Below are 13,531 nucleotides of genomic sequence, written 5' to 3'. Positions count from 1 at the left end.
TATTTCTATTAACTGTTACGTCAAAAAATTTCAATAAACAAATGTTAAAATAAATAAATTATTTAAAAATTAATATTTGGTTTTAACTAGGGCTTGGCGATACGGCTGAAAACGGTATCATGATATCAATGTTTTACGTGGAAAAATCTATAAATTAGCTGCTGCAATTTGTAAGCCGCAGGGCCCAAAGCGTGGGGAAAAATGGTAGCTTATAGTCCGTAAATGTCTTGTACTGGGTGTCAGGTGTACTGATTTGTATTTTTTTATTCTTATTCATTTAATAAATTGCACGGTGGAACTGGGGTTAGTACGTGTCCCTCACAATACGAAGGTCCTGGGTTCGATCCTGGGCTCGGGATCTTTCTGTGTGGAGTTTGCATGACTGCATGGGTTCCCTCCGGGTACTCCGGCTTCCTCCCACCCCCAAAGACATGCACCTGGGGATAGGTTGATTGGCAACACTAAATGGTCCCTAGTGTGTGAATGTGAGTGTGAATGTTGTCTGTCTATCTGTGTAGGCCCTGTGATGAGGTGGCGACTTGTCCAGGGTGTACCGCGCCTACCGCCCAAATGCAGCTGAGATAGGCTCCGTAGGGGACAAACGATAGAAAATGGGTGGAATGTATTTATTTGGGGGGTGGAAGAGAAAAAAGACCCATAAATTAGCCGCTGCAATCTGTAAGCCGCAAGGCTCAAAGCGTGGGAAAAAATGGCGGCTTGTAGTCCGTAAATGTCTTGTACTGGGTGTCAGGTGTACTTATTTGACAGATATTTATTTTTTTATTCTTATTTATTGAATTAATTTCTTTATTTGGGGGGTGGAGGAGAAAAAAGACCCATAAATTAGCTGCAGGGTACAAAGCGTGGGGGAAAAAATGTCGGCTTATTGTCCGTAAATGTCTTGTACTGGGTTTGAGGTGGACTTATTTGACTGATTTTTATTTTTTAAATTCTTATTTATTGAATTGATTTCTTTATTTGAGGGGTGGAGGAGAAAAAAGACCCATAAATTAGCTGCAGGGTGCAAAGCGTGGGGAAAAAAATGTCGGCTTATAGTCTGTAAATGTCTTGTACTGGGTGTGAGATGTACTTATTTGGCTGATATTTATTTTTTTAATTGTTTTTTATTGAATTAATTTCTTTATTTTGGGGGGTGGAGGAGAAAAAAGACCCATAAATTAGCTGCAGGGTGCAAAGCGTGGGGAAAAAATGTCGGCTTACTGTCCGTAAATGTCTTGTACTGGGTTTGAGGTGTACTTATTTCACAGATTTTTATTTTTTTATTCTTATTTATTGAATTAACGTCTTTATTTGGGGGGGCGGAGTAGAAAAAAGACCCATAAATTAGCTGCATGGTGCAAAGCGTGGGGAAAAAATGTCGGCTTATTGTCCGTAAATGTCTTGTAGTGGGTGTGAGGTGGACTTCTTTGACTGATTTTAATTTTTTTAATTTTTATTTATTGAATTAATTTCTTTATTTGGGGGGTGGAGGACAAAAAAGACCCATAAATTAGCTGCAGGGGGCAAAGCGTAGGGGAAAAAATTACGGCTTATTGTCCGTAAACGTCTTGTACTGGGTGTGAGGTGTGGTGTGTCATTTCGCTGGCAGAAATGCTGGAAGAGTCTCCATCCCGGCTGGAAGCTGAAGACATTGAGGATCTGTTCTCTCTGGCCCAGTACTACCAGAGCAAGACCCCTCTGTCGCTCAGGAAGGTGGGACTCCTCTTTGTGGAGATGCTGGCCGGCACTGATGCTGAGTGACTCTTCTCCACTCCTTGCAGATGAACCAGAACCTGTTTGGGAGCAGCTTGGTGGCTCTGAAAGAGGAGGACATAGACCTGAGTCAGGCTCTGTGCCTCCCCGTGTCTGTCCCTGAAATCCTGCAGGCCAACCAGCTGCAGCAGGTCCCCCAGCTCCAACGCTCTGAGCTTCTTGACACGCACGAGCTAACATGTGCCCGTACTGGACTTGTCTCCCCAGGACGGAGTGCGCTTCTTTGTGGTGGACTGCAGGCCGGCCGAGCAGTACAACGCCGGGCACCTGTCCACCGCCTTCCACCTGGACTCTGACCTTGTGAGTGTTTTCTGCTTGAGGACCAAAGAGCTGCGTCACATCCATATCTCTCTACAGATGCTCCAGAACCCATCAGAGTTCGCCCTCTCGGTGAAGTCTCTCCTGGAGGCCCAGAAGCAGTCCCTGGAGTCGGGCTCCGTCGCCAGCGGAGAGCACCTGTGCTTCATGGGAAGCGGCCGAGAGGAGGAGGACATGTACATGAACATGGTGCTGGCCCACTTCCTGCAGGCGAGTCACTCAGCGGGCTGTGAAGTCCACTTCCACCAAGCTGACTGAAGGCTTTGTCTTGCAGAAAAACAAAGAGTACGTCAGCATCGCCAAGGGGGGCTTCATGGGTGAGTGAGCATGTCCACGCATACTTTTTGTAGCCCTTAACCCTTTAAAGCACGACTGTCCAAACTTTTTGAGTTGGGGACCGCATTGGGCTAAAAAAATTTGGCTGGGGGCCAAAGGCAGTAACTATAATATATATTGTCAGGTTCAAACACTGATGACATCTATTAAACAAGACAAGAAGCAAGGAATTAAACAGAGACAGAATTCAATTTAGCTCAATTGAGGAGAAACACTTAGACACTAAGGGCACAGTGTCTCACCATGCTCTGATGAAAGATTGTACGCCTCCTCTTTTATTTGTCCTTTCCCTGATTACATGGCAACAGCTGTTTCTAAAGGAAGGGGGTCGTAAACAGCCGCTGCCTTTGGTTACAAAACTGTTCAAAGAAAAGGTCGTAAAACAGTTCAAAGAAAAGGTGCCTGGAGGGAGGTCAGGCCCGGCCTCCTCTCCGCTTTGTAGATCTCGGGTAAAGACAAAATCTTCCTGTGGATTACAATACATAAAAAAAACCGACCCCCTCATGTCGCTCCCCATCCTACACAGTGGAGTTTTACCAGCCTTTTGCTTGGTAAGATCAAAGACAGCTTTTGTCCTCTCGCAGGGCGAGCTGAACTCAATGTAACACAATGTTTTGTGATAACTTAGATACAATTATTCTGACATATATATACCAGGGTGGTTCGGTATACCAGTACTAATAAGGTACCGCAATACTAATTGATTGAAATCGGTACTATACTGCCTTTGAAAAGTACCGGTACCGTTCTTTCATCTGCATGGTGCTGTGCGGCGGTGACTACAGAGCCGAGGCGCATGATGTTGAGTGTGTCCAAACGCACGCACAAAGTGCATGTAAACAATAACATCTTGAAGAGGAAGAATGGCAAAAAAAAACGACAATTCTTTGGTCAATAAAGAGGGTGATGAAGTACAATATGGAGGTATTTGGGCTTCAAAACTAACAATAAAGGTGGCGCTTTAAACAAGGAAGCAACGCGCTTCAAGTGTTGTTTTAAAACACGTCTTGCCAAATGTGTAGATACACAACATGTAGATACGTAACATGTAGATGCGTAACATCTGGATACACAACATGTAGACACGCAACATGTAGACGCGCAACATGTAGACGCGCAACATGTAGACGCACATGTAGATACGTAACGTGTACCGTAGATACGTAACATGTAGATACACAACATGTAGATACACAACATGTAGATACGTAACATGTAGATACGTAACATGTGGATACGTAACATGTGGATACACAACATGTAGATACGTAGCATGTAGATACGTAACATGGTGATACGTAACATGTAGATACGTAACATGTAGATACGTATTACGTAACATGTAGATGCACATGTAGATACGTAACATGTAGATACACAACATGTAGATACACAACATGTAAATATGTAACATGTAGATACGTAACATGTAGATACGTAACATGTAGATACGTAACATGGTGATACGTAACATGTAGATACGTAACATGGTGATACGTATTACGTAACATGTAGATACGTAGCATGTAGATACACAACATGTAGATACACAACATGTAGATACGTAACATGTAGATACGTAACATGTAGATACGTAACATGTAGATACGTAACATGTAGATACACAACATGTAGATACACAACATGTAGATACGTAACATGTAGATACGTAACATGTAGATACGTATTACGTAACATGTAGATACGTAGCATGTAGATACACAACATGTAGATACACAACATGTAGATACGTAACATGTAGATACGTAACATGTAGATACGCAACATGTAGATACGCAACATGTAGATACGCAACATGTAGATACACAACATGTAGATACACAACATGTAGATACACAACATGTAAATATGTAACATGTAGATACGTAACATGTAGATACGTAACATGTAGATACGTAACATGGTGATACGTAACATGTAGATACGTAACATGGTGATACGTATTACGTAACATGTAGATACGTAGCATGTAGATACACAACATGTAGATACACAACATGTAGATACGTAACATGTAGACACATAACATGTAGACACATAACATGTAGATATGTAACATGTAGATACGTAACATGTAGATACGTAACATGTAGATACGTAACATGTAGATATGTAACATGTAGATACACAACATGTAGATACACAACATGTAGATACGTAACATGTAGATACGTAACATGTAGATACGTAACATGTAGATACGTATTACGTAACATGTAGATACGTAGCATATAGATACACAACATGTAGATACACAACATGTAGATACGTAACATGTAGATACGTAACATGTAGATACGTAACATGTAGATATGTAACATGTAGATACGTAACATGTAGATACGTAACATGTAGATACGTAACATGTAGATATGTAACATGTAGATACGTAACATGTAGATACACAACATGTAGATACGTAACATGTAGATACGTAACATGTAGATACGTAACATGTAGATACGTAACATGTAGATACGTAACATGTAGATACGTAACATTTAGATATGTAACATTTAGATATGTAACATGTAGATACGTAACATGTAGATATGTAACATGTAGATACGCAACATCTAGAGACACAACATGTAGATACGTAACGTGTAGATACGTAACATGTAGATACGTAACATGTAGATACGTAACATGTAGATATGTAACATGTAGATACATAACATGTAGATACACAACATGTAGATACACAACATATAGATACATAAACATGCACAAAGCTGCTTGGCTTGATGCCAAACATTAGCGAAGTTAAGACCGCCCATCTAACATTAACTAATGCAATTAAAATGACTGAATTTTGTAACAAATTGCTACAGTTTTATATTTAACAAATGTGTGTTTTACCTGCTGCATGTTTTATCTGGGTACATTTATCCACATTTTTATTTTTAGTACTTACTAATGATTGTATTTGTCTTAAAGCACAGACCAGGATTGGCAACCATAAATCATAAATAATATAATATTATGTGAATAAAGTTTTTTTTTAAATTATATTCTAATCTAATTCTTGATTATGAAAAATTGTAAATTTGTTAATTGAGTGCAACAAGAAAAACACAATGTGTGTAATGCCCTTTAATTTATATTTTAACCTTCTAAAATTGTTCTTTGAGTGCAATAGGAAACATATGTTTATTATATTGTAAGGTTAAAATAAAGCCAAAATGTAAATTTTTTCGTATATATAAGAAAATATTTGTGAGAGCTTGTGTGTATTTGTTTGCTCCCAGCCCTGCAGCAGCACCTGGTGGACATGAACGTGGAGGGTTTGGACTCCTCCTACATCCACTGGATCGTCAGCACTTCGGGATCGCACAGCAGCCTGAGCTCAGCAGACGTACGCCGACACTCGTTTGTAGCGTTTAGGCGCTTGGTAGAAAAAAGTCATGTAGTCATGTCGCTTCTGCCCCTCCAATCCAGGGGGACTCCCTCAGCGACAGCAAAGGTGTCAAGTCTCTGGTCAACAAGATGACCTTCGCCCTCAAGTCCAAGTCGGTGAACGTGAAAGAAAAGATGATCAGCTTCATTGAGAACACGGCGACACCTGTCGACAGGTGAGAAGTTGAACTTAAAGGGGAACTGACCATTTTTTTGGGAATGTTGCCTATCGTTCACAATCATCATGAGAGACAAGAAGACAAAATGTTGGGGTTTTTTTGCATTTTAACATACAAATTGTCTCCTTCTTGGTGGCTAACAATGCAGCTAACATTAGCAATCAATTCTACCTCTAAATCACTTTAAAAATGCGATCAAAAACCGTCAACAATACTTCACATATTGTTATGAAGGTGTCTGTTACTACATTATATGTTTACTTGCAGTGTGTATATTGTACATATTACATATTGTTATGAAAGTGTATGTTACTACATTATATATATATACTTGCATTGTGTATATTGTACATATTACATATTGTTATGAAAGTGTCTGTTACTACATTATATATATATACTTGCAGTGTGTATATTGTACATATTGCCTATTGTTATGAAAGTGTCTGTTACTACATTATATATACTGTATACTTGCATTGTGTATATAAAACATTACATATTGTTATGAAGGTGTCTGTTACTACATTATATATATACTTGCAGTGTGTATATTGTACATATTACATATAGTTATGAAGGTATCTGTTACTACATTATATATATATATACTTGCAGTGTGTATATTGTACATATTACATATTGCTATGAAGGTGTCTGTTACTACATTATATATATACTTGCAGTGTGTATATTGTAAATATTACATATTGCTATGAAGGTGTCTGTTACTAAATTATATATATATACTTGCAGTGTGTATATTGTACATATTACATATTGTTATGAAGGTGTCTGTTACTACATTATATATATACTTGCAGTGTGTATATTGTACATATTACATATAGTTATGAAGGTATCTGTTACTACATTATATATATATATACTTGCAGTGTGTATATTGTACATATTACATATTGCTATGAAGGTGTCTGTTACTACATTATATATATATACTTGCAGTGTGTATATTGTAAATATTACATATTGCTATGAAGGTGTCTGTTACTACATTATATATATACTTGCAGTGTGTATATTGTACATATTACATATTGTTATGAAGGTGTCTGTTACTACATTATATATATACTTGCAGTGTGTATATTGTACATATTACATATAGTTATGAAGGTATCTGTTACTACATTATATATATATACTTGCAGTGTGTATATTGTACATATTACATATTGCTATGAAGGTGTCTGTTACTACATTATACATATACTTGCAGTGTGTATATTGTAAATATTACATATTGCTATGAAGGTGTCTGTTACTACATTATATATATATATACTTGCAGTGTGTATATTGTACATATTACATATTGTTATGAAGGTGTCTGTTACTACATTATATATATACTTGCAGTGTGTATATTGTACATATTACATATAGTTATGAAGGTATCTGTTACTACATTATATATATATACTTGCCGTGTGTATATTGTACATATTACATATTGCTATGAAGGTGTCTGTTACTACATTATATATATACTTGCAGTGTGTATATTGTAAATATTACATATTGCTATGAAGGTGTCTGTTACTAAATTATATATATATACTTGCAGTGTGTATATTGTACATATTACATATTGTTATGAAGGTGTCTGTTACTACATTATATATATACTTGCAGTGTGTATATTGTACATATTACATATAGTTATGAAGGTATCTGTTACTACATTATATATATATACTTGCAGTGTGTATATTGTACATATTACATATTGCTATGAAGGTGTCTGTTACTACATTATATATATACTTGCAGTGTGTATATAAAACATTACATATAGTTATGAAGTTATCTGTTACTACATTATATATATACTTGCAGTGTGTATATTGTAAATATTACATATTGCTATGAAGGTGTCTGTTACTACGTTATATATATACTTGCAGTGTGTATATTGTACATATTACATATAGTTATGAAGGTATCTGTTACTACATTATATATATATACTTGCAGTGTGTATATTGTACATATTACATATTGCTATGAAGGTGTCTGTTACTACATTATATATATACTTGCAGTGTGTATATAAAACATTACATATAGTTATGAAGTTATCTGTTACTACATTATATATATACTTGCAGTGTGTATATTGTAAATATTACATATTGCTATGAAGGTGTCTGTTACTACGTTATATATATACTTGCAGTGTGTATATAAAACATTACATATTGTTATGAAGGTGTCTGTTACTACATTATATATATACTTGCAGTGTGTATATTGTACATATTACATATAGTTATGAAGGTGTCTGTTACTACATTATATATATACTTCCATATACTTGTTCTTGTCTCTCATAATGATTGTGAATGATAGGCAACATTCCCCCAAAAAAAGCAGTTCCCCTTTTAACGTACAGTAGATAGGATGTTGACAACTTGAGTTTTCACCTGACGACTACATCCATCAATCTATATCCGCCAATACTTGTATATTCATCGTACTTTGTACCTTATTTCACGCTAGAATGTCTTTCAATCTGCCCTGGCCAGAGAAGGCGATTCCTGATAGGTAAGCGCTGGCGAACCCGCTTTGTCAGCAGCGAGAACGCATGTCCTTGTGCAGCAGTAACCCTCTCACACACACGCCGGCCATGCTTTCACTAACCACACAGCGAGCATCCACTCATCCTCACCTTGTCCTTGTCGCACTACACGTAGGAGCAGGAGCTGCACTGTTAGCACGCCAAGTCTTTCCATGCCATCCTTGTTGCTTTGGACCAGTGTTTCTTAACCATAGGGCCGGGGGCCGCCCAAAATGATCAGTTGTAATACACTTTCCCACCACTTGTGGCAGTACACTGCAAATTTGTCTTCCACTAGCCAAGGTTTCCAATTGTATTTCAATAAATCTCCCTAGTTTTAAGAGCTATTTACTTATATTTAGTCACTGACTTTACCTAATAATCTTACTTTAGCAGGAATAATTATATGGTTTCTATTCTAGTTTCAAAATGTTAAAATTTAGCAAATAATTACATTATATAACAATTATATCAAATATCTTGTTTAAATAGTTAAAGATTTTAGTTAGATGTTTTGGAATAATAATATGGTTTCTATTCTACTTTAAAAATGTTAAAATTGAGCAAATAATTACATTATATAATAATTATATCAAATATTTTATTTAAATAGTTAAAGATTTGAATTAGATATTTTGTTTTTTCTCCACATAGAAAATCTTGTATAAAGATTATGCAACATCTGAAGATTGCTGAATTTAAGAATTGCAATATAATACTTGTTTTCAGAATAAAATACCTAATAATCTTACTTTAGCAGGAATAATTATATGGTTTCTATTCTAGTTTCAAAATGTTAAAATTTAGCAAATAATTACATTATATAACAATTATATCAAATATCTTGTTTAAATACTTAAAGATTTTAGTTAGATGTTTTGGAATAATAATATGGTTTCTATTCTAGTTTAAAAATGTTAAAATTGAGCAAATAATTACATTATATAATAATGATATCAAATATTTTATTAAAATAGTTAAAGATTTTAATTAGATATTTTGGTTTTTCTCCACATAGAAAATCTTGTTTAAAGATTATGCAACATCTGAAGATTGCTTAATTTAAGAATTGCAATATAATACTTATTTTCAGAATAAAATACCTAATAATCTTACTTTAGCAGGAATAATTATATGGTTTCTATTCTAGTTTCAAAATGTTAAAATTTAGCAAATAATTACATTATATAACAATCATATCAAATATCTTGTTTAAATAGTTAAAGATTTTAGTTAGATGTTTTGGAATAATAATATGGTTTCTATTCTAGTTTAAAAATGTTAAAATTGAGCAAATAATTACATTATATAATAATGATATCAAATATTTTATTTAAGTAGTTAAAGATTTGAATTAGATATTTTGTTTTTTCTCCACATAGAAAATCTTGTATAAAGATTATGCAACATCTGAAGATTGCTGAATTTAAGAATTGCAATATAATACTTATTTTCAGAATAAAATACCTAATAATCTTACTTTAGCAGGAATAATTATATGGTTTCTATTCTAGTTTCAAAATGTTAAAATTTAGCAAATAATTACATTATATAACAATGATATCAAATATCTTGTTTAAATAGTTAAAGATTTTAGTTAGATGTTTTGGAATAATATGGTTTCTATTCTAGTTTCAAAATGTTAAAATTGAGCAAATAATTACATTATATAATAAATATATCAAATATTTTATTTAAATAGTTAAAGATTTTAATGAGATATTTTGGTTTTTCTCCACATAGAAAATCTTGTATAAAGATTATGCAACATCTGAAGATTGCTTAATTTAAGAATTGCAATATAATACTTATTTTCAGAATAAAATACCTAATAATCTTACTTTAGCAGGAACAATTATATGGTTTCTATTCTAGTTTCAAAATGTTAAAATTTAGCAAATAATTACATTATATAACAATTATATCAAATATCTTGTTTAAATAGTTAAAGATTTTAGTTAGATGTTTTGGAATAATAATATGGTTTCTATTGTAGTTTAAAAATGTTAAAATTGAGCAGATAATTACATTATATAATAATTATATCAAATATTATATTTAAATAGTTAAAGATTTGAATGAGATATTTTGGTTTTTCTCCACATAGAAAATCTTGTATAAAGATTATGCAACATCTGAAGATTGCTTAATTTAAGAATTGCAATATAATACTTATTTTCAGAATAAAATACCTAATAATCTTACTTTAGCAGGAACAATTATATGGTTTCTATTCTAGTTTCAAAATGTTAAAATTTAGCAAATAATTACATTATATAACAATTATATCAAATATCTTGTTTAAATAGTTAAAGATTTTAGTTAGATCTTTTGGAATAATAATATGGTTTCTATTGTAGTTTAAAAATGTTAAAATTGAGCAGATAATTACATTATATAATAATTATATCAAATATTATATTTAAATAGTTAAAGATTTGAATGAGATATTTTGTTTTTTCTCCACATAGAAAATCTTGTATAAAGATTATGCAACATCTGAAGATTGCTTAATTTAAGAATTGCAATATAATACTTATTTTCAGAATAAAATACCTAATAATCTTACTTTAGCAGGAATAATTATATGGTTTCTATTCTAGTTTCAAAATGTTAAAATTTAGCAAATAATTACATTATATAACAATTATATCAAATATCTTGTTTAAATAGTTAAAGATTTTAGTTACATGTTTTGGAATAATAATATGGTTTCTATTCTAGTTTAAAAATGTTAAAATTGAGCAAATAATTACATTATATAATAATTATATCAAATATTTTGTTTAAATAGTTAAAGATTTGAATTAGATATTTTGGTTTTTCTCCACATAGAAAATCTTGTATAAAGATTATGCAACATCTGAAGATTGCTTAAAGGCCTACTGAAATGAATTTTTTTTATTTAAACGGGGATAGCAGATCTATTCTATGTGTCATACTTGATCATTTCGCGATATTGCCATATTTTTGCTGAAAGGATTTAGTATAGAACAACGACGATAAAGATTGCAACTTTTGGTATCTGATAAAAAAAAGGCTTGCCCCTACCGGAAGTAGCGTGACGTAGTCAGTTGAACATATACGCAAAGTTCCCTATTGTTTACAATGATGGCCGCATGAAGTGAGAGAGATTCGGACCGAGAAAGCGACAATTTCCCCATTAATTTGAGCGAGGATGAAAGATTTGTGGATGAGTAAAGTGCAAGTGAAGGACTAGTGGGGAGTTGAAGCTATTCAGATAGGGAAGATGCTGTAAGAGCCGGGGGTGACCTGATATTCAGCTGGGAATGACTACAACAGTAAATAAACACAAGACATATATATACTCTATTAGCCACAACACAACCAGGCTTATATTTAATATGCCACAAATTAATCCTGCATAAAAACACCTGCGTGTTTGTTATGCTAGCTCCTAGCTCCTCTGCTAGCTCCTAGCTCCATAGAACACGCCAATACAATTCAAACACCTGATCAACACACACCATCACTCAGCCCAAAAGACCGTTTCCTTAACCCAAGGTTCATAAAGCTTATATATTTTTAAAAAGTTACGTACGTGACGCGCACATACGGTCAAGTTATCGAATGTTTAGCAGCCAAGGCTGCATACTCACGGTACCTGATATTCAGCTGGGAATGACTACAACAGTAAATAAACACAAGACATATATATACTCTATTAGCCACAACACAACCAGGCTTATATTTAATATGCCACAAATTAATCCTGCATAATAACACCTGCGTGTTTGTTATGCTAGCTCCTAGCTCCTCTGCTAGCTCCTAGCTCCATAGAACACGCCAATACAATTCAAACACCTGATCAACACACACAATCACTCAGCCCAAAAGACCGTTCACCTAACCCAAGGTTCATAAAGCTTATATATTTTTAAAAAGTTACGTACGTGACGCGCACGTAGGTACGGTATGTGTTATGCTAGCTCCTCTGCTAGCTCCTAGCTCCATAGAACACGCCAATACAATTCAAACACATGATCAACACACACAATCACTCAGCCCAAAAGACCGTTCACCTAATCCAAGGTTCATAAAGCTTATATATTTTTAAAAAGTTACGTACGTGACGCGCACGTAGGTACGGTACGTGTTATGCTAGCTCCTCTGCTAGCTCCTAGCTCCATAGAACACGCCAATACAATTCAAACACATGATCAACACACACAATCACTCAGCCCAAAAGACCGTTCACCTAACCCAAGGTTCATAAAGCTTATATATTTTAAAAAAGTTACGTACATACGCAAAAAAAAGCCAAAGCTGCATACTCACAGTAGCACGTCTGCGTCTTTGTCATCCAAATCAAAGTAATCCTGGTAAGAGTCTGTGTTGTCCCAGTTCTCTACAGGCGTCTGTGTATCCAAATCAAAAGTCCTCCTGGTTAGAGTCTCTGTTATCCGAGTTCTTCCATCTTGACTGCATCTTTCGGGAATGTAAACAAAGAAGCGCCGGCTGTGTACTGTTGTGGCTGACTACGTTCGAAAAATACGTCCATTTCGCACCGACAACTTTCTTCTTTGCTTGCTTGGCTTCCTTCTCCATAATGCAATGAACATGATTGAAACAGATTCACGAACACAGATGTCCAGAATACTGTGGAATTATGAAATGAAAACAGAGCTTTTTCGTATCGACTTCAATGTGGAAGGCATACCCGTGTTCGCCGGGCTACGTCACGCGCATACGTCATCCTCAGAGGCGTTTCGAACCGGAAGTTTAGCGGCAAATTTAAAATGTCACTTTATAAGTTAACCCGGCCGTATTGGCATGTGTTATAATGTTAAGATTTCATCATTGATATATAAACTATCAGACTGCGTGGTCGGTAGTAGTGGCTTTCAGTAGGCCTTTAATTTAAGAATTGCAATATAATACTTATTTTCAGAATGAAATACCT

At 34.5% G+C, this 13,531-nt stretch overlaps 1 protein-coding gene across 4 annotated transcripts in view; it reads left to right on the top strand.

Annotated features, from left to right (window-relative positions):
• tbc1d23 (TBC1 domain family, member 23) overlaps positions 1–13,531 on the top strand; it is a 45,652-nt gene that overhangs the window by 13,683 nt on the left and 18,438 nt on the right. For 2 of the 4 annotated variants that reach the window (XM_062039489.1, XM_062039491.1), the window contains exons 8-15: positions 1,610–1,713; positions 1,782–1,904; positions 1,981–2,073; positions 2,131–2,301; positions 2,366–2,408; positions 5,700–5,806; positions 5,890–6,023; positions 8,550–8,594. In XM_062039489.1, the coding sequence (XP_061895473.1) occupies positions 1,610–1,713; positions 1,782–1,904; positions 1,981–2,073; positions 2,131–2,301; positions 2,366–2,408; positions 5,700–5,806; positions 5,890–6,023; positions 8,550–8,594 (820 nt within the window). Of the gene's footprint in view, positions 1–1,609; positions 1,714–1,781; positions 1,905–1,980; positions 2,302–2,365; positions 2,409–5,699; positions 5,807–5,889; positions 6,024–8,549; positions 8,595–13,531 lie in introns of all 4 variants that reach the window. The other 2 variants (XM_062039490.1, XM_062039488.1) reach the window with 2 other exon arrangements.

This window comes from Entelurus aequoreus, linkage group LG27, assembly GCF_033978785.1.
Source record: "Entelurus aequoreus isolate RoL-2023_Sb linkage group LG27, RoL_Eaeq_v1.1, whole genome shotgun sequence".
In the NCBI taxonomy this organism is placed as follows: domain Eukaryota; kingdom Metazoa; phylum Chordata; class Actinopteri; order Syngnathiformes; family Syngnathidae; genus Entelurus; species Entelurus aequoreus.
This window is presented reverse-complemented; position numbering and strand designations above follow the sequence as displayed.